The sequence below is a fragment of the Armigeres subalbatus genome, chromosome 1 (genome assembly GCF_024139115.2).
Source record: "Armigeres subalbatus isolate Guangzhou_Male chromosome 1, GZ_Asu_2, whole genome shotgun sequence".
NCBI lineage: Eukaryota > Metazoa > Arthropoda > Insecta > Diptera > Culicidae > Armigeres > Armigeres subalbatus.
This window is the reverse complement of record NC_085139.1, coordinates 248,478,439-248,505,232: the sequence shown is the minus strand read 5'-3', so window position 1 is coordinate 248,505,232 and position 26,794 is coordinate 248,478,439. Positions and strand designations below refer to the sequence as shown.

Here is a 26,794-nt window from a genome sequence, read left to right as displayed (position 1 = left end):
AACACTTTATTGGTCATTGATTTGCATTATAAATATGTTGGGGAGATATATCTATATATTCAAGGGAGATTAGGGATATTGCTGTTACAATTATTTTAAATTTTATGCTCAAAACTACATTGTTTTGAGAGCGCGTGGTGTTCAATCTTAATTTTTTCCTAACTTTCATCATGAAATTGAACGCGCACCTTATTTCGATGGAAGCACATTGTAAAACAATATTAATCCTAAAAATAATATTATTATGTGGTCATCGTCATCATGATTTTCATCAACATTTTATGTTGTTATTATTTTTCTGCAAGGTTTTGTTTCTCTTTTTTCAAAGCAACATTTTTGACAGCTGCCGCAGCCAAATTCCCTTTTTTGCGGGTGGTTTAAAAAGGATTTCTAAATACTCTTATAACAGGCTTATGGTGGTTATCTAGAGAGGGCCATTTGGACATATCTTACATTTATAGTGGTCACCAGAAGGTTGTCGTTTAGTAGTGGGTTTTATTGTTAGATCTTATAAATTGATCTAGAAAACCATCCCTAGAGCGGAATAAAACTTGGAATGTTACTTGGGATACGGCTAAATACATATGACATCTCCACATAATCAGAATGCATTCGATTGATTATTTCTATATTGTTGATCCAAAACTTCTAAAGTAAGGCGAAACATGAAAATGTTTGGCATTTTTGTTCAATTTCAAATTTTGAAAAGAGTTTACAACATGAGGATCTGATATTCCTTGCAGGTAAAGGACTTTTCAATAGCTTTCTTTTGTACTACATAAGATGGAGCAGTAAGCTCTACAAGTGTCGTTTTGAGAAGTGTCCGATACTGGGAGGTCTTCGGCGCTGGGGGATCCCCCATTATATAATTTAATTTCAGGGAAATATTCTATTTGGTGGGTCACATGCCCCATCGTGCCCCAGCTTAACTTCGCCAGTGCTTCTGATTTTATTCTATGTGCAGTAACGGATGATCCAGACGTTTTATTAACGACTGAAGGACTAGTATTTAATACCGTTTTACCACAATGTGTCGATTTTGAACGACAAACATCTTGGAATCATTTGTTATGACGGTAAAGCACTAACAGTTTTCAAGCTTTCAAAATTGAAAAGAAGCGAGTTTGATTGCATACAATGGTCTCAGCGTTTTATATTGGAACAGATTTGAAAGTAGACCAATTTCAAATGCAGAGTAGTTCACAATATTGTGTCTCTATCAAATATAAATTAATACTTTAAACAAAGTGCTTTATTTTAAATAATGTTACCATATTACATCGATAAAGGGGATGAATATTTAAAAGACATTTAAAATTTGCACACATGGAAATGGTTTTCGTGGCTTATTTGATTTTTTTGCCGGTAATGCACAAACCTCCATGAAACCTTGAACACACAAATTCAAAAGATCGTTATCATTCTCCAAGACCCGTAACGAAGTCGGCATAACGCAACGCATCAGCTTTAATCTGCTTTGCTTTTTGCCACCATCTACCACAAAGATAAAATAGGCGTGCGTGATTCCGGCCTTCGTCACGCTGTGGTTGACTGCGACTGATCCACGCCACTGATCTCCGAAAAATTCTTCGCCATTAATTTTCACCCGCGCATTATTTTCTTCTCTTTGTGTCTTTTCATGGTCACCTTTCGGGGTCCGTTCGGTTCCGTTCCGTTCCGTTCCATCTCGCAGAAGATGGGTGGCTGGCGGAAGATGTACTTCATCCTGCAGAACCAGCTGCTGCTTTCCTACTCATCGAAAGACGACTACGAGAAGAAGCTCGCCCCCTTCAAGGACATCATCAACCTGGTGCCGGGGACGGTCATCATTCCGACGACCGGGCCCCGCTTCACGATCGAAACCAACTCCAAGGTGCTGTACACGTTCGTAAGTGTCCTAAAGGGGGTTTTCCTCGGTTCGCTGAACGGAGGAGGATTTCGTTTTGCATAAACTCATGAATGTTTATTTTATGTGCTTCCAGCGCTGTGACGATCATAAAAGCTGTTCCGAGTGGATCACCGCATTGCTGGACAGTCTCAAGGGTGAAGGCGGCGTCGATAAAAAGTTCAGGTGAGATGTTTTGGATAATGAATTTTTAAATTGCGACTTACCACAGAGAACAAACATATAAATTATTGTGCGTGAAATACACGCGCCAATAAATAGCATATTTCGACTTCCAATGCGTTAATTGACTCTCAATTGACACTCAATCACAAGCTAGCGCATCTTGCCTAGAGCTATGGAGCTGATTGCAAGCTCCTTGGTAGAAGGTAGCCGTGCGACGTCCATTTTTTCATACTTTTGGAAGTTTAACGGAGCCCACTATCAAGGTGCCAGAGGAGGGGTCGTCAAGCCCTTGGACATAGTTCCTGTTGCCTCCGTGATGTAATAATATTACCTTCAAAATTTAAAATTAGTTCTGCGGTTATAATGATTGAGCGTACAAAATTGCACAACCGAAACATTGATCTACCGAGTCTAGTCACAAATGTTCACGGTTGATGTAATTATTTGATTGTGTCTCTCTCGGCAATTAAAAACAATTTGCTACAATGATCGACTTTGATGCTAAAACCTTCATTGAATTTTAACGTAAAAGCTTATACATTTACTGCTCGAGCGCATTAACCGCCAAAAACCATTATTGTTGTGCCAATTTTCAACAGCGCCTAGCTAACCAGAAGTCAGCCGGAATTCATCTGTTTCCGCTTGAACAGCGGCGTATAATGAGAAGCCTAATATACTAATTACCTATTTACATTTTCTCAATTGTCTAATTGCATGCCGCTGTCACATTGCCACATTACAACAGCAGCAGCAGCAGCCATCACGCACTGCACGGCGCGCGAAACGGCAACCTGCATCACCATCTGACCCGGCGCTCGCTGTCTTCCCTGTCGTCGTCATCGTCGTCGACGTCCTCCACGTCCACCTCGGCGTACGCCACCGATGACCCGTCCAAGATGGCCATTACCTCGATACGGCGATTGCAGCAGACCAGCAACCTTCTGCACCCGGCGTCTCAACCGTCCCAACAACGCCAGCAGCAGCAGACCTCCCTTTCGGCGCCGAACTTGTTCTACGGTTTCGGCAGTAACGGGAGCGCAAGTGCAACTGCGAACGGTGCAACGGTGACAAGTGCCATCATCAGCAGCAATAGCAGCAACGTAAAAATGGGCAAATTGGTGCAGCTGCCCATCGCCGGTGGCACTGCGAGGCTGCTGGAGAGGGGCGGCGGTGGGGCTGCCACCGCCGGAATTAACGGACAGAAGATGTACAAGATACTGACCATTAACGAGGATGAAGATGATGGGTGAGTTTTATTTGCGAACCACGTGCTTAATGTTGTTTGAATCCATAAACAACTGCATAATTATGAAATGAGGTGCCGCGTATGGTTGCTGGGTAATCGTTGGATAATGTTTCACAGCTTTGTTTTACCAAATAACTGTGTCAGATATTTTAATAATTAATTATTGAAGTTGTGCATGTTTTTCTACCTAATTCGAGAAGGGACTCAACAGTTAAAATATCATTAGCATTCAAGCACGCAACACAATACCTCGTATTTTATTCAACACTCAAAAAAATCTTCGCTTGTGTACACAGCACTTGTGAATTTTCATGAAAGGTTAAAAGCATATACCTATAAATTGCTATTTATCAGGGACCATAACATTTAGCTATTTATTATATGCTTTATGAATGGAGTAAAAATGGGGTGAATTCGTATATTGCTGTCAAACAAAAATAAGTATGCATCAATTGTAGTCATTAGTCATTGTAGTCATTAGCAATGGAGTCTGTCTCGTGATTTGAAAAATAAAAATTCTATTCCTTTAAAAATGTGGCTCAAAAAACACCTTTTCATTTTTTTATGGGCCGTCCTTTTTTCCGTTCCGATTTTGGAGATTTTGGTAGGTATTAATCCATCGACGAACTTTTTAAGAGCTTGCCCAAAAAACAATGGATTAAACTATTGAAAAAAAAATGCATTTCACAAGGCATTGTTGAAAATCGGTGAGCCAACCAATCCTGTTACGTGTATCGCAAGGAGGTAGAGAATCATCGAATTTAATCAATGGCGAATACACGAAATCACGAGGATTCTCGAGGAGGTCAACACGGATTCTTGAAGATATCCGGATTCATGCAGGGTTTTTTGATGGCATGCACACGGATGCCTGAAGGAATCCATTCGGATTATTAATCGAATCCTCACAGCTACTTGATGGAAATCACACGGACTCTCAATTAAATCCACACAAATTCCAAATCCATACGGATGTTTGGTGGATTCTACACGGATTCCTGATGAAATCAACACGGTTTTCTAATTTAATCTAAACGGATTTTAAATGGAATCCACACAAATTTCTAATATGATCCACACGTATTCCCTACGAAGCCCACACGTATTCCTGATAGAATCCACATGGATTTCTAATAGAATCCATATGGATTCCACATGCATAAAATGATTCCTAATGGAATCCACACGGATTCCTAATGGAATCCACACGGATTCCTAATAGAATCCACACGGATTCCTAATGGAATCCACACGGATTCCTAATGGAATCCACACGGATTCCTAATGGAATCCACACGGATTCCTAATGGAATCCACACGGATTCCTAATGGAATCCACACGGATTCCTAATGGAATCCACACGGATTCCTAATGTAATCCACACGGATTCCTAATGGAATTCACACGGATTCCTAATGGAATCCACACGGATTCCTAATGGAATCCACACGGATTCCTAATGGAATCCACACGGATTCCTAATGGAATCCACACGGATTCCTAATGGAATCCACACGGATTCCTAATGGAATCCACACGGATTCCTAAAGGAATCCACACGGATTCCTAATGGAATCCACACGTATTCCTAATGGAATACACACGGAATCCTAATAGAATCCATTCCTTTTTGAATCCTAATGGAATCCACACGGATTCCTAATGGAATCCACACGGATTCCTAATGGAATCCACACGGATTCCTAATGGAATCCACACGGATTCCTAATGGAATCCACACGGATTCCTAATGGAATCCACACGGATTCCTAATGGATTCCACACGGATTCCTAATGGAATCCACACGAATTTAATAAATCATTAGCTCATGGAGTATTCCCACATTTATGGAAAAAATCTTATCTTCTTCCAATTTTCAAATCAGGCAAACGCTCAGACGTACAAAATTATCGGGGCATTGCAATTATATCATGTATACCGACATTGTTTGAATCTATTGTGAATATGAAACTCTTTGAACAGGTTAAGCACTTGATCACAAATCGCCAACATGGTTTCTTTAAAGGCAGATCCACTGCCACTAATCTCTTAGACTTCGTGACATTTTCACTTGCTGCAATGGATAGAGGTAACTCTGTTGAAACTTTGTACACGGATTTCAGTAAGGCTTTCGATAGAGTTGACATCTCTTTATTACTCTTTAAGCTTCAGCGATTAGGTTTTTCGGAATATTTGGTTAGATGGATTGAATCATATCTTAGAGATAGAACACAGTTAGTGCGCTTCCATAATAAATTGTCTTCGCCAATTAAAGTTACTTCTGGTGTACCACAAGGATCACACTTAGGTCCATTATTGTTCATTCTTTTGTTAATGATATAACACTCATATTAAAACGCCTTAAGGTCCTTATTTATGCCGATGACATGAAATTGTACATGGAAATTTGTGATGATGCTGACTTAGCCGTATTTCAACAAGAAATTGACGATTTTTATAACTGGTGGTCAAAAACCTTCTCGATATAAACGTGAAAAAATGTAGCATAATTTCATTTACTAGAAAGCAGATATTACAAAACATTACCTGTAAGCTAGGCCAGGAACGAATTATACGATGCACAAAAGTGAGAGACTTAGGGTTCACTCAAAATAATCCACACGTTAATGGTACGTGGAAAATCACGTAGATTGCTAGAAATGAACTTCTTGACACTTTCATCTGATGAAGGTAGCTATTATTGATCATCAGATAGCATCTAAACAAACATCCCGTCGCTATTACTCTTATTGTTTCATCACTTCTACGTGAAAATCACGTACACGTCTGAAGTTCATTTTGACACCAGATGCCGTCATTCACTCTAAATATTTAGGCGGAAAGAGTTGTTGCTCTCGAATTTTTTAATTTATAATATTGTTATTTATTATAATTTATTGCTAAAAACTTACTATAGTAATTGATATAGCTACTTTTATGTTAAGCATGTTAAGCGTGAATGAAAATTAATGCTTCTGTTGTTGCTGAAGTAGTTAATATCGATTGTGGAAACTACGGGAACCCGAGATGGCGACGCAAAACAAAATTAGGACGCAAGTGAAAGGAGTTTTTTTCTACTGTACTTTTAAATGGAATAAATATAATGTTCTATAAATTTGCTGGAACTTTATTGATTCGAATTGAGAAAATAATTACCGGGCTACAAACTACACCTTTTTTATTTGCGCTGTATCAATTATCAAGTGTGCAAGTTTTTTCAGGACCTTCTGGTATTGTAAAAAAAAAAAAACTTTATGTACAAATATGCTTAACATAGCTCAGCTGCTTATGTTTTATTTTAGTTTATTTTATGTTATTTTAATGATATTTTTCACTCGAAAGGAAATTTGGGGTAATAATAGCGAGAATAATAGTAAACGCAAAAACACGTGTCTTTTGCTCAAAATAAATATTAAATCCACTGAAACATCATTTGAAGCCTACCGCATGTTACCGTGGATGCCACCTAAAAATCACGTAGCTATCACGTGGCACTCTGGTAAACAGGGTGTTCATGAGTTCATTTTTTGTTTACTTGCGTTTCACGTAGCTGTTACGTGAAAAAGGTGATGGAAAAAAACCACATATGTTTTCACGTAATATTGACGTTTGGATTATTTTGAGTGTTATTATTAGACTCCAAGTTGACCTTTGTAGAACATTATAACGTCATTATTCATAAAGCACATAACATGCTTGGATTCATTAAACGTTTCAGTTATCATTTCAATGACCCTTACACGATAAAAACACTCTATGTGTCCTACGTCAGATCAATATTAGAATACTGTAGCATTGTCTGGTCACCCTATCAAGAAGTCCACTCAAATCGAATCGAATCAGTATTGCGCAGATTCCGCCTTATTAGACTCCTGCGCGAAAATTATTTGCGTGAATATTTTCCCCGTGTCACAGATACAAATTAATTAGTACTGTTTGCTGTTTGTTTGAGTGAACAAAAACACGTGTACGTTAAATAACAACAACAAAAAACAATTACAAAAGTAGTTTAAATGTATTGGTGTGCACGCTAAAATTCAAAGCAAAACGAAGTTACGCCAGAGTCTAAAAATTATGCAACGGGCAATACAAAAACAGTTTTGCTTTTTGCTCTTAGAAAGTTAGGTTGGTCAACCCTACCGCTTCCGTCATATGAATCTCGGTGCCTACTAATTAATATCGAAACACTTAAGAAAAGAAGAGAAGTTGGTTGTGTAACATTCGTTAATGGTTTAATCTCACATCAGATAAAAGCAGAAAGCCTTTTGTCAGGCTTGAACTTTTATGCACCTACGCGTACCTTGAGAAATCGTGACTTATTTCAACTAAATCTGCAACGCACATCCTATGCTAAAAATGGACCGCTCAACTCTATGATGAACATATATAATAAATATTGTGAGGTCATCGACATATCAATGTCTAACACGCTAGTGAGGAAAACAATGAATAGTATAGCATAATAGTTGTCTAGTTATTAAAACAGATAGTGTTTAAGTGAAACAATGTGTTTGTAGTCTACAATGCTTGACTTGACAATAAATAAATAAATTCCTAATGGAATCCACACGGATTCCTAATGGAATCCATACGGATTCCTAATGGAATCCACACGGATTCCTAATGGAATCCACACGAATTCCTAATGGAATCCACACGGATTCCTAATGGAATCCACACGGATTCCTAATGGAATCCACACGGATTCCTAATGGAATCCACACGGATTCCTAATGGAATCCACACGGATTCCTAATGGAATCCACACGGATTCCTAATGGAATCCACACGGATTCCTAATGGAATCCACACGGATTCCTAATGGAATCCACACGGATTCCTAATGGAATCCACACGGATTCCTAATGGAATCCACACGGATTCCTAATGGAATCCACACGGATTCCTAATGGAATCCACACGGATTCCTAATGGAATCCACACGGATTCCTAATTGAATCCACACGGATTCCTAATGGAATCCACACGGATTCCTAATGGAATCCACACGGATTCCTTTTAGAATCCTAATGGAGTTCACACAAATTCCAAATAGAATCCACACAAATTCCAAATCGAATCCACACGGATTCCTAATGGAATCCACATGGATTCCTAATGGAATCCACACGGATTCCTAATAGAATCCACACGGATTCCTAATGGAATCCACACAGATTCCTAATGAAATCCACATGTATTCCCAATGGAATCCACATGTATTCCCAATGGAATCCACACGGATTCCCAATGGAATCCACACGGATTCCTAATGGAATCCACACAGATTCCTAATAGAATCCACATGGATTTCCAATTGAATCCACACAGAATCCTAATGAGATCCACACGGATTCCTAATGAAATCCACACGGATTCCTAATGGAATCCACACGGATTCCTAATGGAATCCACACGGATTTCTAATGGAATCCACACGGATTCCCAGAGGAATCCACACGGATTCTTAATGGAATCCACACGGATTCCTAATGGAATCCACACGGATTTCTAATGGAATCAACACGGATTCCCAGAGGAATCCACACGGATTCCCAGAGGAATCCACACGGATTCCTAATGGAATCCATTTCTTTTTGAATCCTAATGGAATCCACACGGATTCCTAATGGAATCCACACGGATTCCTAATGGAATCCACACAGATTCCTAATGGAATCCACACGGATTCCTAATGGAATCCACACGGATTCCTAATTGAATCCACACGGATTCCTAATAGAATCCACACGGATTCCTAATGGAATCCACACGGATTCCTAATAGAATCCACACGGATTCCTAATGGAATCCACACGGATTCCTAATGAAATTCACACGGTTTCCTAATGGAATCCACAGGATTCCAATTGGAATCCATACGGATTCCTAATGGAATCCTAATGAAATTCACACAAATTCCAAATAGAATCCACACAAATTCCAAATTGAATCCACACAGATTCCTAATGGAATGCACATGGATTCGTAATGGAATCCACACGGGTTCCTAATGGAATCCACTCGGATTCACAATGGAATTCACACAGATTCTTAATGAAATCCACACGGATTCCTAATGGGATCCACAAGGATTTCTATTGGAATCCACACGGATTCCTTATGGAATCATCATGGATTCGAATGTTGGAAGAAAGAATAGTGGAAACAATATTCAGATAATCGGTTAGACGTCAGCGACTTCATGATGTGAAAGACCACGAACACGAAGGCTGCACGCACGCGGTGGAATCGGACCTGGAAGCCCTGGAAGCTGGAAAATGTGGAACTTTTTGTATGGAGCATGTAAAAATTTTGTAAGGAACATCATACTTCAGGGAGCCCCTGCCCTCTAAGCGTTACGTAGTTTATGGATGTTCCCCAAGGCAAATTGGTTGATTTTGAAATTGAAAAGTAAACTCTTGTTGCCGCATGTTGCCGCTATTGTACGGGAAGAGGTTCGGTTGTGGGCACCCTTTTGTCTTTGGTCCACAAACTTTGGCCCTAGTTGATCGTATACCGACAATTATATACTTACTAATAGAAAGCTAGACTAATTACCCTTCTACTAGCGAAGAAATCAGTTTGATTAAGTCGATTTAAAAAAAAGTATGAGCAATTTAGTAAATTTGGCATTTTTGGTCATTTCAGTTTTGTGGTTCGATTGTGGGCATTCTGAAAACTCAGATTTGAAAGAAAAGGAATAATTTATTCATTCTGATAGTCGGAAGGCACTAAATGAACTCAGATTAATCCACTTAGTAGTGGTGATGCCTTTCTAAATGGGTTTAATTTATTCATTGATTTGCGTCTATTGCATTCATTTATATGCATCACAGTAAAAAAATTAAAGGGTAATGTATTAAACATAACCGCGAGTAGACGTAGGACTTGTACAAACGTAACGTGTCTACATTTAACTTTTGAATTTATGGGGTTTAATGATAGAAAACGACAACTTTCATACTGTGTAGAATTATTAGCGATTTGTTTTTTTCTAAACTTCTGGAAATAAAACCATAATAATCATATACATATTTATAATTGCTTTGTTTCTAACTATGAAACCCTTATTTACTCAAGCAAATATATAGGGCATTTATAGATTTCTTATTGTTGACAGTAAAGTTTTAAAATGCTATGCTATTATTTAAAAATTTAGACCTGGGCAAAATGTGCTATTTTAGGGAAACTGCGTTTTCCATTTCATTGAACATATATTCATCTTATCTCCAAACAAAAAAATACAGCACTAATTTCGTCGCTAAGAAACGAGTCGAGGAGCAGTAACCCTACTAAAATAGAGAAGGTACTGCTAATACCTCAACGAAAAGTCATTTTTGCAATTCCTGATTATAATACCTGGTTTACAGTTCGTCTTTGAGTGATACAACGCCCTACTTTCTCATACCATCGAAATAGAACTTTAATGACCATTATGCAACTCAAATGAGTTCCGTAATAGTAGTTTGTGCAAAAGTTGCAAAAGTTTTTCAGCACGAGTTGTACGTTTATCCAACGAGGCTAGCCGAGTTGGATAAATACTACGAGTGCTGAAAAACGAGTTTTGCAACGAGTTGCCCACGCTATTTTTTCAATGCCGAAAAATGGACTTTAATTTGATAAATTCGTACCAAAATTGTACAGTCTAATTTACTCTACATGGCTATTCTTGGTAATAAATTATTTTGCTGCCGAGAACAATCAGATTCCATGGCACCGTGCCACATTGCTTAGTTCGATGAGCCGTGAAGCGATAGATGTACTTGCCTTTGGAAATTTTTAATGTCATGTCCATCAATGTATTTCATTTATTACGCGACGCAGAGAATACACTATTTAAACACTTCCCCCAGCTCATTCAGCTAAGTCATGTAACTACTGTTCTGATGTTGGTTTTTCATTATAGCACCCAAATGAGTGTTATAATGAATATTATGCAACCCATTTGAGTTGCATAATGTTCATTAAAGCACCCCTTTCGTTGGTATGGAAAAGTAGGCCGTTTTATCACTCAAAGACGAACTGTAAACCAGATATTATGATCAGGAATTGCAAAAAAATCCTTAAAGCACTCATTTGGGTGCTATAAAGAAAAAAACAAACTCAAAACAGTTGTTACATGACTATATTTTACTGAATAAGCTTGGGTTAGTGTTCAAATAGTTCCAATACCGTCACGTAATAAATTAAATAGTTTGATGGCCTTCTGCGAATAAATGAAAATAATTATTTTTAATCAAATTTCTATTTTCAATAGTGTAGTTGATTTTTTTTGCTAGGGAATCAGAACTGTTATAGTATAATCACTGCACTGACGGATTCTACATGGCCTAGAGAAATTTCTTTTCGAGAATTCAAAGAAAAGACCCAAATAACCAAAAGTTCCTTTAAGAGTACGTTTTTCGCTTAAGCAGCTCAGTGAAGCTTATTAAGCGAAAAACGTACTATTAAAGGAACTTTTGGTTACTTGGGGAGTAAATTATGAAGGGTTTTTTAAAAAACCGACGATACTTTCCAGTACAATGAAAGAATCCAGTTCATTGAGCGTGCAGAGCAACATGACGAGCAGTGCTGTAGATCAACGCATGTAACAAATACTGCATCTGCATCTCTGCCAGATATTTCATCACCATCTGTAGCCACCAATTCTGAAAATACCGTCGTCGTGACCGTTTACTATCAAAATATAAGAGGAATCCGTACTTAAACAAACGAGTTTTTACTCAAACTATGTACCTTTGAATACGATGTGATTGGGCTCACTAAAACGTAACCACTCCGATGTCGCTAGCTAAGAGTTCGCAGCAAACTACTCAGTTTTCCGCTGTGATCGAAATGCCGCCTCCAGCGATTTTCAGCGTGATGGAGGTGTCCTGATAGCAGTAAATCAGCAATTGCAATTCAGTGGAACGCGCAAACTGTGAAAATCTCGAGCAAATCGCTGTGCGTGTTAAACTACAGAGAACAACGCTCTACGTATGCGGTATCTACCTCCGACTAAACTCCCAGCCAGCCCTGTACTCTACGCATTCTTCTGCTGTACATCAAATCTGTGATATGGCATTGGACTCGGACCAGATCGTCGTTGTTGGTGATCACAACTTACCACAGTTAGCATGGTCCACGGTGCCCCAGTAGACCGTTATTATAAATTAAAAATGTCCATCAAAACCAAGTACAGGGCTCGATTCCTGTGTTAATTCTGCACCTCTGGACCAATTTTTAAAAAAATCCCTAGGAGGAATCTCGAGAAATCTTGATTTGAAATTTTTAGTTAACCCGTTTCGGTCTGACCTAGAAATTAAAAATTGAAATAACCCGTGTAGACTCATTTTTCTTCCGATTGCCATAAAATTTTCATGGAAGAAGCGTCATCATGTCTATTTTGTGGCACATAACTTGATTTGACCATGGTGCCAATCCGGCCGGATTTATTAAAGGGGGGTCCTGGGTCAGATGCAGTCAAAAACGGGTCATTTTTTTAAAACCATTGATAAATGAACGAAAGTGACCAGAATGCTGATGCAAACGTGGTAAATCATCATTGACCAGCATCAGAATTTAGTTTTGATACATTTGAATCACCAGGACATGGTTCCGGATGTTCCGGGAACCTGGTTCCCTGGGGTATCCCTGGGGTGGTGGACACTTTTCAAGTGGACACAACCCAGTCTTTCGACATATCAAACTTCATGATTTTGGAAGACAATGCTAATAGATGAGTTTTTGGGAGATTTTGGACACATTGCCCACATCCGGAAGTGTTCCCGGGAACCTAGTTCCCTCAAGGAAGTGGACAAATCTCGATTAGCACCAAAACCCATCTTGCGACATATCAAACTCCATGATTTTGAAAAACAAGCACAATACATGATTTTTTGAGAAATTTTGGACACGTTGATCACGTCCGGAAGTGTTCCCAGGAGCCTGGTTCCTTCAGAGAAGCGGACAAATTTCGATTAGCACCGAAACCCATCTTGCGACATTTGATATGTCCATATCTCCATGATTTTGGAAGAAATGCTCATCAGATAAGTTTTTGAGGGGTTTTGGATACATTGCCCACATCCGGAAGTGTTCCCGGGAACCTGGTTCCCTCAAGAAAGTGGACAAATCTCGATTAGCACCGAAATCCATCTTGCGGCATGTCAAACTCCATGATTTTAAAAGACAAGCACAATACATGTATTTTTGAGAGGTTTTGAGCACATTGGCCACGTCCGAAAGTGTTCTTGGGCGCCTGATTTCCTCAGGGGACCGGACAAATTTCGATTAGCACCGAAACCCATCTTGCGGCATGTCAAACTCCATGATTTTAAAAGACAAGCACAATACATGAATTTTTGAGAGATTTTGGACACATTGGCCACGTCCGGAAGAGTTCCCGGGAGCCTGGTTCCCTCAGGGAAGTGGACAAATTTTGATTAGCACTGAAACCCATTTGATTTTGAAAGACAAGCTCAATAGATGAGTTTTTGAGAGGTTTTGAACACATTGACCACATCCGCAAGTGTTTGCGGGAGCCTGATTCCCTCAGGGGACCGGAAAAATTTCGATTAGTACCGAAACCCATTTTGCGGCATGTCCAATTCCATGATTTTGAAAGACAAGCACAATACACAAACTTTTGAGAGATTTTGGACATACTGGCCACGTCTGGGAGTGTTCCCGGGAGCCTGGTTCTCTCAGCGAAGCGGTCAAATTTCGATTGGCTCCAAAACCCATCTTGCGACATATCAAACTTCATTATTTTGCTTGACTTTCAAAATCATGAAGTTTGTTACGTCACAAGATGAGTTTCGGTACTAATCTAAATTTGTTTACTTCCTTGAGGGAACCAGGATCCCAAGACCACTTCCGGTCGTGGCCAATGTATCCAAAATAATAATCCATGAATTAAATTTGTCTTTCAAAATCATGGAGTTTGATTTGTCGCAAGATGGGTTTCGGTGCTAATCGAAATTTGTCCGCTTCTCTGAGGAAACCAGGCTCCCGGGAACACTTACGGACGTGGCCAATGTGTCCAAAACCTCTCAAAAAATCATCTATTGTGCGTGTCTTTCAATATCATGGAGTTTGATATGTCGCAAGATGGGTTTCGGTGCTAATCAAAATTTGTCCACTTCCCTGAGGGAATCAGGGCTGCGAAATGGTGTGTTGACATCCGGGAAGGGGCGCCTGAAATAGCTCTGGTCCTCACAAGTTCCAATACTCACGCTTCCACGGGTCTTCCTATGACAATTGACCGCCAGCTAAGGGTTGCGTACTTAGCTGGTAGTGCAGCCTGGGCACTGTTGTCCTTCTGACATCAGCTAGAGTGAGAGGGTGCGTCCTGTGGGGTCTGCCTAGGATGTGGTGGGGTTCGACAGTGGGCTCTGTAGAACTCCTATAAAAAGCTGCATGTGTCCCCAAGCAGGTCCTATCAAAGCGACCGTGTGCCGCTCAAAGCGCACTAGCCTAGTCCTGGTGTTGGGTGGGACTTTAAACAAATTTGACCCGACTGACCGAGCGTCTGTTCACCAAGGAGGTGCGGCTCCAACAGCGTCTGTTCTGGTATCCAGCGGCTGAGTATGAAATGCTATTCCCCGGAAGCTATACCTAAGATGGCAACCCCATCCCGGTGGATAGGGAACCTTGGGCCAACAACCTACTGTTCCCGAAACATCAATTTGTTCGAGAATCCGATAATGAAAGAATACGGACTGATTTTACGGCGACGACTCTTAGCGCGAAACAACGGACACGAATAGGAACATGGAACGTTTCAACCCTAGCCCAGCAGGGTAAATTGGCACAACTTGCCAATAAGGCACGCCGCATGAAGCTTGAAATCCTGGGACTGAGTGAAGTCCGTTGGCCAAACTTTGGAGAACACAGAACGCCGTCGGGACAAGTTCTGCTATACTCTGGTTTACGAGGTGAACACGCTCCCCGGCATCGCGGAGTTGGCTTCCTACTAAGCGCTCAGGCACACTCTGCGCTTATGAAGTGGGAACCTATAAGTGAAAGGATAATCGTTGCCAGATTTAGAACACGGGTCCGAAACCTTACTATAATCCAATGTTATGTGCCAACTGATGCTGCCGATCTGCAAGACAAAGAGAACTTCTACAGTCAACTCAATGCCGTCGTAGATAGAATTCCGAAGGGTGATATCAAGATCTGTTTGGGCGACTTCAATGCGAAGATCGGATCCGACAACTCGAACCATGAGCGCGTTATGGGACGCCATGGTCTCGGAGAAATGAGCGAAAACGGAGAGCTGTTCGCAGAATTTTGTGGTAATAACGACATGGTGATCGGGGGATCGCTCTTCCCTCATCGACCGGTTCACAAGGTCACGTGGGTCTCTCGTGACGGCTTTACAGAAAATCAAATCGACCACATCTGCATCAGCCAAGAATGGAAACGGAGCCTTCTTGATGTACGGAATAAACGTAGTGCCGATATCGCGTCTGATTATCAACTCCTCATCGGCGAGATACGTCTGCGCATTGCGCGGATTCGTCGGCAGGAGGAAAGAGTTGGACGACGATTCAACACACGCCGACTGGAAGATGCCACGGTGAAACGGTCCTTCGTTGAAGAACTGGAGACGCGTGCTGCAGATATTCCGGAAGGTGGCAGCGTGGAAGACCAATGGACCGCCATCAAGAATGCCTTCATCACCACCAGCGAGAACAATCTGGGCGAACTACGCACCCAGAGAAAACAATGGATCACCGATGAGACCTGGAGAAAGATAGAGGAGCGAAGAGAAGCCAAAGCCGCAATAGAGCGATCGAAAACCAGAGGAGCCAAAGTCTTAGCCCGTCAACGATACGCGGCTCTTGAGAAGGAAGTAAAACGCTCATGTCGACGGGACAAGCGAGCGTTGGCAGACTCTCTGGCCGACAAAGGAGAGAGAGCCGCCGCAACCGGGGACATTCGCCTCCTCTACGATATCTCACGACGCTTAAGCGGGGCGAAGATGAATGTAACGATGCCTGTGAAAAACGCGAATGATCAGTTATTGACCGACCCAACTGACCAGCTGAAACGCTAGTTGAAGAGCACTTCGAACAACTTTTTCAAGTGCCAGCCAGGCCATCACCACCTCGGCATGATCTGCCTAGGATCCGATGTATAACACGCGTCAATACCGAAGCTCCATCACTGCTAGAGATTCAAACAGCCATCCAAAGCATGAAATCGAATAAAGCCCCAGGGGTCGACCGCATATCAGCCGAGATGCTCAAAGCTAACCCCATGACATCCGCTCAACTACTGCATCGTTTATTTCGTAATATCTGGGACACCGCAACTTTCCCGGTCGACTGGATGCAAGGTATCTTAGTGAAGGTGCTCAAAAAGGGTGACCTGACTGTATGCGATAACTGGCGAGGCATTATGTTGCTGTGTACCGTTCTCAAAGTTCTGTGCAAAATTATCCTAGCCCGGATTCAGGAGAAGATCGATGCGACTCTCCGGCGGCAGCAGGCAGGATTCCGTGCCGGAAGATCCTGTGTGGACCATATTGTCATGGTCCGTATCATTCTGGAGCAGGTCAACGAATTCCAAAAGTCCCTTTAGTTGGTATTCATTGACTATGAAAAAGCTTTCGACCATCTCAATCACGAGAATATGTGAGGCGCCCTGAGGGTACGCAAGGGGGTTCCTGAGAAAATCATCGGCCTCATCGAGGCACAGTACGAGGCCTTCTCGTGTAGAGTGCTGCACAATGGGGTCTTGTCCGACCCTATCCGGGTCGTAGCTGGTGGGAGGCAAGGATGTATTCTATCACCGTTACTGTTCCTCATCGTAATCGACGAGATTCTGGTAGATGCGATTGACCGTGAACCAAACCGCGGGCTGTTATGACAGCCTATAACCATGGAGCACCTAAATGACTTCGAATTGGCGGATGATGTTGCACTCCTCGCGCAACGGGGCTCTGATATGCAGAGTAAGCTCAACGACCTTGCCGAGCGCTCCTCTTCGGCAGGTTTAGTCATCAACGTCAACAAAACCAAATCGTTGGATGTAAACACGGCGACCCCGTCCAGCTTCTTAGTAGCAGGGCAAACAGTGTAGAATGTTGAAAACTTCCAATATCTTGGCATCCAAACGGCGTCCGAAGACGATACCAAGATCGACATAGGCGCACGAATCGATAAAGCAAGAACTGTCTTCACTAGTTTTAGAAATATCTGGAAAAAAAAACAGGTAGATGAGTGGACGCACCAAAATACGAATTTTCAACTCTAACGTGAAATCCGTGCTGTTATACGCTAGCGAAACATGGTGTGTATCAGTGGAGAACACTCAACGGCTGCAGGTGTTCATCAACAGATGCCTGCGGTATATAATTCGGGCCTGGTGGCCTCACAACTGGATCTCAAACAACGAGCTCCATCGTCGTTGTCACCAGAGGCCGATAGCAACAGAAATTCGGGATCGGAAGTGGGGCTGGGTCGGCCACACTCTACGTAGGGGCGGAAACGAAATTTGTAAACAAGCATTAGACTGGAACCCAGCGGGACATCGCAGCAGAGGCAGACCCAGAGGCTCATGGCGGCGAAGCCTCAATAAAGAAATAAAAGAAGTCGACCGAAATCTAACCTGGCAACAGGTTAAAGCGATAGCCGGGCAACGCTCAGGATGGAGATCTTTCAAGTCGGCCCTTTGCACCACCGGAGGTGTACAGGATCCATAAGTAAGTAAAATTTCCATTTTCATAGCGACACGATTAACCAAAACTGTTTTGGAAAATACTAGGGGCACCCGTAGCCGTAGCACTACGTTAGTATAGGTGGAACTATAAGTATTAAAAAACATTCCTATCAATAACCCGTACTGGAGAAAATAACTGAAAGCTGAGAATAGAATAACCGATGCTTGCGATTAGGTTGCTGAGTTTGACGTCACCGTTCTTTTGTTTCTGGCACCCGAGCCACCACCGGTGTCGTGAGACACGAACACTGTTACTGATTCCGACATTTCACGAACACGTTTGTGCTCTCTCGCCCGAACCTGTATAAAATCCATAACATTGGTGCCGCAGAAGCATCAACCCCTCGACACTCCTGCCAGGCATATCGAGACTTTCGTGTCTCCTAACTCTGAGGTGCCGCAGAGGTATCTGCCCCCCGACACTCCTGCCAGGCCTAGCGAGAGTACTTCACTTAATCCGTCACTGGCAGCCGGATCACACTACTCCCTAAGCAGTCACTCTGACCACACGTGCACAGTTTGTGCACCTCCTGTGCATTATTTTGGGCGTGGAACACTCGGCACGTCACGCGTAACACTTACCTAAACGGGCTTTGAAACCGCCAACAGGTGGTCAGACAGGTACCTTGCAGGCGCTACCAACCTGTTGACATTTCGAAGCCCAGATAGTCCTCAATTAGTGTGGTGGTCACCCCATCCTGCAACAAAGTGGCACCACCTACATTACACGTGTCTAATTTCTGAGGTGCCGCAGAAGCATCAAGCCCCCCATACTCCTGCCAGGCATAGTGAGGCTTGCGTGTCCCCTAATTCTGAGGTGCCGCAGAGGTATCTGCCCCCCGACGCTCCTGCCAGGCCTCATCAGACTTTAGTCATTCTTGCACTACCGACCATGCACATTGCGAGGCTTACTTGTGTGCTCACCCATACACTCGATCCCTCACTCTGTGGTGGTATTACGAGTAATACTCCCCGCTCCCATTCGCTTGCACCACATGTGCACCACTTGGGGGTGTGTGGGTACCACCCACTGCCACCCGCTTGCCGTCGATGTAGCCCTCACTATGTTGAACCTGCACAGGCTTCGTTAACGACCTGGCTAATTGTTTCACCCCCCAGGTTATTCATCCCCTCGGCACGGGTCGCCTGACACATTGAGATTCGGGGTTATGGACGCCATATTGTCAGCTTTCCTGACCTTAGGCACTACTTCCGGGTATCCATATCCCAACGTAACGGGTAGTGTAGTAGGAAAAGTATAACAGCAGGAAACACTTACCATAAGGATTATTGTAAAATGTGTAACATCAGCTGTTGTTGTGCATGTTGTGTTTAGCATGCAAAAGACTGAGTTTGGAAACCAGAATCATGTGTGTTAGAGTACGTCGTCTTTTTTATTGTTTTGCTTTCGCGCTATGAACAGAAGAGCTGTGTGAACTGGAAGAACTTGAAATGCGATAAAATCCATAAGCATTTAGCGGCTTAGCGTTCGCAATAGTGCAAACTTGACCCACGAGTTGCAGCTTGTGTACTTTATAGTGTCGGTCGTCCGAACATGGGAGCGCAGCGTATTGAGTTGAGTCAAGTATGGTAAAAATGTGTGTTGCGTTATCCACGCGTGACATAAGAGCTTGTTGGCCAGCTGACCGAAAGCAGGCTTTATACAAATCTATGAAGGTCCAAGCTGTTAGGAACGCAATCAATTCTTAGTGTATGGCAGACGACTTTATTATGGTTATGGATTGATTTTAAAAACAATATTTGATGAAAGTAATTGAGCGTGACCTATGTTTTGAACGGAGCGATGACTGAGTGAGATATTTAGATAAATCGATTATCTTGTTTCATAAGAGCCTCAGTCGATTTATTAAAACAGCAAGAACCTTACGTAGCTCAGCAGTATTACTTAAGGCTTCAAAGCTAACTTATTTTGGCTCAGACTGGACTGAATATGTTTTATATAAAAGATTGCCAGATTGGCTCAAAGATCTAACAGTACTTTGCTCCAGCTTCTTATTACACTTTGTCAGCACCGGGTGCACATTACCCTTGACAATAATTGAACCGATAACCTTTAGCGCAGCGACACAAGTTGTAAAAATTCAATCAAATGAAATCGTGTCTGAAACGTGACGACGTGCCTATACTGCCAGTCTTCCACTGCGCACTGTTTCAAATTCCAGCAATCAGTGACATTTTCGCTATGGAATGCTCGAGTTGATCTATCGAAACAACTAACATTGCATGGATTCGAAGCCTCAAAAAACGTGCCCCACAAATTAACAACAAATCAGCAGCGCACATCAAAACATGGGGTTCGTGTGGATAATTTTAATTTTCGGAAAACTCTCCCTTTCTCGTTCATTAAATGAAAATGAGGGGACTGGAGCTATAAACATACTCGCTCGAACGAACGGTGTATTGAGGCGATACAGGTGTGACCGAGGCGGATATGGAAACGTGACAAAAGCGTTAAAATGCACCACTGATCAACGACAGCGGCACTCCCCCCAAACAGCACAAGGCACTCGATCTGGAAGTGGGTACATATATGCACATAGAAGGGAGAGCACACAAAAAAATAGTCAGTCCAAGCAATGATGTGGCTTCATCGTTCTCAATAGTAGCAACCGGGCCAGCCATCGAGGAACGGATGGGTGATGCACGTGGTGTAGTCGGTAGTTGACTAAACCATCTGGAAAATGAACCATGATGGCATGGTGGTAGAGATTGGATAAACATAAACTCGTTGCACTCCTTTTGCGTATGAGAAAGATATAAAAACCGACTGGAAAATTGCTTGTCTCAGATGCTTTGGAAATGTGCAACAAATTTTTCAACAAATTTGAAATATAAGAAGGTTTCGATATCGCCATAGGAGTGTTTGCATTCAATGATTTTTTTGGTTAAAGATATAAAAAGCCATTTATGTGTAAGGAAAATGTGTACGGAACTTAGTTCCATCTCGCTTAGGATAAAGGGGTAAACGAATGGAAAACGGAACGTCGTACGTCTGTGACCTCTCTTCTTGAATGAGTAGATTAGTATCCGCAGCGTAGGATGCCTATTCGGGTCCACCTACATATCGATCATACAATCTCGCAGCTCATAAATCTGGAGTTAATGATAATGTAGGTAAATATGGGCATCCGTCCGGTTGAAAAGCCCAGCGTATTCCAGTAGAGTAAACACGATGCTCGCTGATGGACCCAGTTCCCGTCCAGTCATAGAGGTTGCTTGGGATGAAAGGAGGAGATGGTGTTTTAAAATCTGGACGATAGAAATGGGAACGTGTAGTTGACGACGGTAATGTCTGGATCGAGTGTCAGTATAGCACCATTATCGGCATTTTCATGCGGGTTAAAACAGTAGAGCGAGTCGAGGGGAACAGTCAGTTGCGGTTAGCAGCGTTTGTTTTCTTGCTTTTGAAAGAAGTCACTCAATATGGATTTGGCTCTTGCACACCCTGCTGCAATGCTTGTTACTACAAATCTTAGTTCCCGAAGAAAACAAGGGCTTCCGCTTTAGGGGGGCACACGGGCACACGAGCTAAACTTTTAAAATTTAAATCTATTTGTTTTCAGGCTTTTTATCAGGTTGACTGCTTGTTTTGATATGCACATAATTTAAATAAATAAATGTCTTTTATGATTTTTCTGCTCCTATAGATCTTATTGTATTCGATTCAACAGTTGTTGTCTGTCTGATTCCATAATTCTTCTGAAATGCTGCAAAAATCCTTCTGTTTCTTCGTTAGAAGAGCGTCGAATTTTGTTGATTTCCTTTGCAGTTGCAGCAAATATTCAGCCTCACTATTAAACTAGAATAGGACGCGCCTTTGATGATTCTTATAGCCTTTTCAGATGACGAGCATTTACGAGGTATTTTACGTGATAATTGAAAATAAAAAATGAAATGAAAATAAGATGAGTGAACTTTAATATCAAGATACCCTTTATCATGTCATAAGGCTTGTAATCTGGATAGTCTAATAGTCCTTTGTTCTGCATATTTCTAGACATCTAATTAATGCGTCAATGATTGATGAAGTCATATGTGCTGTAAAATAGCATTTTTATAATATAGTGTCTTATAGGTAAGGTGACCATAGGATTTTTTTTCGAAAGGAGGACAATTCACCCTAATCGAAACGAAAAAGGACATTTGGTTGGAAAAGGAGGACTCTATGACAAGATACCAAAAACAACATTTCCTTCATTCATTTATTTAGTCTACATCTAAACAGATAACACTGAATCAACAATTTGACGCCACAATACACGGTTAGAGGCCGCATCTCTCCATCCTCGAATACGCCCCACGCTCGCCAAGTCGTTCTGCACCTGGTCGGCCCATCTCGTTCGCTGCGCTCCACGTCGTCTCGTATCTGCCGGATCGGAAGCGAACACCATCTTTGCAAGGTTGCTGTCCGGTATTCTTGCAACATGCCCTGGATACTGGGTTCACCGTAGAGCTGGGCGAGCTCATGGTTTATTCTTCGCCGCCACACACCGTCTTCTTGCACACCGCCAAAGATGGTCCTAAGCACCCGTCTCTCGAATACTCCGAGTGCTTGCAAGTCCTCCTCGAGCATTGTCCATGTTTCATGTCCGTAGAGGACAACCGGTCTTATTAGCGTCTTGTACATGACACATTTGGTGCGGTGGCGAATCTTTTTTGACCGCAGTTTCTTCTGGAGCCCGTAGTAGGCCCGACTTCCACAGATGATGCGCCTTCGTATTTCACGACTAACGTTGTTGTCAGCCGTTAGCAAGGATCCGAGGTAGACGAATTCCTCGACCACCTCGAAGGTATCCCCGTCTATCGTAACACTGCTTCCCAGGCGGGCCCTGTCGCGCTCTGTTCTGCCCACAAGCATGTACTTCGTCTTTGAGGCATTCACCACCAGTCCAACTTTTGTTGCTTCACGTTTCAGGCGGGTGTACAGTTCTGCCACCTTTGCAAATGTTCGGCCATGTCATCCGCGAAACAAATAAATTGACTGGATCTGTTGAAAATCGTACCCCGGCTGTTACACCCGGCTCTCCGCATGACACCTTCTAGCGCAATGTTGAACAACAGGCACGAAAGTCCATCACCTTGTCTTAGTCCCCGGCGCGATTCGAACGAACTGGGGTGTTCGCCCGAAATCTTCACACAGTTTTGCACACCATCCACCGTTGTTTTCATCAGTCTGGTAAGCTTCCCAGGGAAGCTGTTCTCGTCCATAATTTTCCATAGCTCTACGCGGTCTATACTGTCGTTTGCCGCCTTGAAATCAACGAACAGATGATGCGTTGGGGCCTGGTATTCACGGCATTTTTGAAGGATTTACCGTTCAGTAAAGATCTGGTCCGTTGTCGAGCGGCCGTCAACGAAGCCGGCTTGATAACTTCCCACGAACTCATTCACTAATAGTGACCGACGACGGAAGATGATCTGGGATATCACTTTGTAGGCGGCATTAAGAATGGTGATCTCTCGAAAGTTCTCACACTCCAGCTTGTCGCCTTTCTTGTAGATGGGGCATATAACCCCTTCCTTCCACTCCTCCGGTAGCTGTTCAGTTTCCCAGATTCTGACTATCAATTTGTGCAGGCAAGTGGCTAGCTTTTCCGGGCCCATCTTGATGAGCTCAGCTCCGATACCATCCTTACCAGCTGCTTTATTGGTCTTTAGCTGTTGGATGGCATCCTTAACTTCCCTCAAGGTGGGGGCTGGTTGGCTTCCATCGTCCGCTGAACTGACGGAGTCATCTCCTCCGCTGCCTTGACTTTCACTGCCTGTACTCTCAGCGCCATTCAGATGTTCCTCGTAGTGCTGCTTCCACCTTTCGATCACCACACGTTCGTCCGTCAAGATGCTCCCATCCTTATCCCGGCATATTTCGGCTCGCGGCACGAAGCCTTTGCGGGATGCGTTGAGCTTCTGGTAGAACTTGCGTGTTTCTTGAGAACGGCACAGCTGTTCCATCTGCTCGCACTCCGCTTCTTCCAGGCGGCGTTTCTTCTCCTGAAAAAGGCGGGTCTGCTGTCTCCGCTTCCGTCTATAACGTTCCACGTTCTGCCGGGTACCTTGCTGCAGCGCAACCGCCCGCGCTGCGTCCTTCTCCTCCAGAATCTGTCTGCACTCTTCGTCGAACCAATCGTTCCGTCGACTTCGACCCATATACCCGACGTTGTTCTCCGCTGCGTCGTTAATGGCTGCTTTAACTGTATTCCAGCAGTCCTCAAGAGGGGCCCCATCGAGCTCACCCTCTTCCGGCAACGCTGCCTCGAGATGCTGCGCGTATGCAGTGGTGATATCAGCTTGCTTCAGTCGCTCTAGGTCGTACCGCGGCGGTCGTCGGTACCGAACATTGTTGATGACGGATAGTTTTGGGCGCAGTTTATCCATCACCAGATAGTGGTCAGAGTCGATGTTAGCGCCACGATATGTCCTGACGTCGATAATGTCCCAAGTAGCACACGCAACATCTTCCTAAAAGGACCTTGTTTCTATTCAGTTTCATTAAAGGCATTGGAAAACATCAAAGCACGAAAAAGTTACATCAAGATATCAAAAACGTTCGAATTGTGATCAATGTTTCATTAACATTGCAATGCAATACGAGTTTGACATTTGGAAACAAACAACCAAAGAATACTGCACTTCATGTTGCAAATACGCAACAAAATCACTAAGTTACATATTATTTACCATGTAACTTCAATGCGTCTTTCAAAATTTAATTGTTTGTTTAAATTAAGTTGCAAATAAGTTGTTTGTGTCTTCATGTTTAATTTAGCATTGTTCAACGTTTTGACAACTCACATTTTTTTCCTGTGATGGTGCAATCAAGTAACAGGAAACCCGAGTACAAAACTTCATAATCGTATGGTTTTTATGGTGAGTCAACATGTAGTACCTTCGAAGTGTTGAGTGGTACTGTGGTAGAGTGAAGGACTATCAATCACAAGATCCATAAATCAAATCCAGTTTTATATTTTTGTTTTATTTTTTTCCGCAGTAGAATTTTACAACATTATTGCAATTTTACTGCAATCGAAAGATGTTTTCATAGGCTCCACCTCTTGCGCTTTTTAGATTGCAAGAGAGTTATCTTTTATGGCACATATGCAAAGATTGTTTCTTTCCGAATAGTTGCAACACAGCGAAATGTTCAGTAGTGAAACAAGTTGTGCTGCTTGGGGTCCATCAATCAGAACGTGGTCGATTTGTGATTCTGTCTGGAGTGTTGATCTCCAGGTGTACCGATACGGTAGGCTGTGCTGGAAGTAGGTGCTGCGAATGGCCATATTCTTGGAGGCAGCGAAATCAATTAGTCGTAGGCCGTTTTCGTTCGTCAGCCGGTGTACGCTGAACTTCCCAATAGTCGGTCTAAACGCCTCCTCTTGGCCAACCTGAGCGTTCAAATCTCCTATGATGATTTTGACGTCGTGGCTTGGGCAGCTGTCGTACTCACGTTCCAGCTGCGCGTAGAATGCGTCCTTATCATCATCAGTGCTTCCGGAGTGTGGGCTATGGACGTTGATTATGCTGAAGTTGAAGAACCGGCCTTTGATCCTCAACCTGCACATTCTCTCGTCTATCGACCACCACCCGATCACGCGCCTTTGATGTCGCCCATCACTATGAAAGCTGTTCCCAGCTTGTGTGTGTTGCCGCAGCTCTGGTAGATGGTGTGGTTACCTCTAAACGTTCGCACCATTGATCCCTTCCAACAAACCTCCTGCAGCGCTACGATGCCGAATCCACGGTCCTTGAGCAGATCGGCGAGTATGCGTGTGCTCCCGATGAAGTTGAGAGATTTGCAATTCCACGAACCGAGTTTCCAATCGCTAGTCCCTTTTCGTCGCAGTGGTCTTCGCCGTTGGTTCCGGTCCGTTTAGCTCCCACCAGGGTTGGTTACCCGATCTTCCCTAAGGTTGCTCGTATCCCGGCCAGCACCACGGGGAGGTGGGGATAGGAGTTGCTGGGTAAGAGGCTAAGGACCGCGAGATTGGGTCTATTTTATTCCTTCAGGTACGCGAAGTACCAACGGTACGCTTTACCCAGCATTTGCCGTGCCAGAGACTTTGCTACATCTATTTTTATTGCCTACTGTTGGGCAATTCAGTGTTAAGCATTTTTGCCTTTCTCGTATACAAAGTATAGGTACGTAAAGGCTATAGGATTACTCCAAAACCGAACTTTTGATAGAACGCTCGGAGACCCATAGTGTTATATACCAATCGACTCAGCTCGACGAATTGAGGTGATGTCTGTATGTGTGTGTGTTTTTTTCTTCCTAAGCAATGGAGGGGGAATCTGCTCAACAGACATCCTGGGTTGTCCATGAAGTGCGGGGTTAGGGACCACCTCCAACAGCAAACGAGGGAGGCAGGACTACATCCCCGACCTGCTAAACCGTTTCCATTGCCGCCAAGCCCATAGTCCCTTCGGTACAACCAACACACCAACACACAGAGGGACTTGCCGACACAGAGGGACTTGCCGACGCGGTGCCTACGCCTGCCCCAGCCTTGACGAGGACCCCTTTCCGTCCTCGGGCTCGGAACCCGCCCGGTTGACCGACGCCGCGAAAGCGACGATACCATGTTGTTCTTCGCGCGGCCACTTGTTCGATAAAAGGATCGAGTTCGACCACATAGCATGACCACCGGTATGACCCATGAAGCCGACTCCGATCCCTTGGACCACCTCTTATTTGCGCCTGAACTAGCCATCCTTGAGTCCACGCACCACCTTCTGTGTAGC

General features: G+C 43.1%; 1 protein-coding gene across 4 annotated transcripts in view; it reads left to right on the top strand.

Moving 5' to 3' along the window:
* LOC134206483 (nuclear pore complex protein DDB_G0274915-like) overlaps positions 1-26,794 on the top strand; it is a 114,735-nt gene that overhangs the window by 68,281 nt on the left and 19,660 nt on the right. For 3 of the 4 annotated variants that reach the window (XM_062682202.1, XM_062682203.1, XM_062682204.1), the window contains exons 3-5: positions 1,694-1,888; positions 1,983-2,071; positions 2,817-3,317. In XM_062682202.1, the coding sequence (XP_062538186.1) occupies positions 1,694-1,888; positions 1,983-2,071; positions 2,817-3,317 (785 nt within the window). The remainder of the gene's footprint in view (positions 1-1,693; positions 1,889-1,982; positions 2,072-2,816; positions 3,318-26,794) is intronic. The other variant, XM_062682205.1, reaches the window with a different exon arrangement.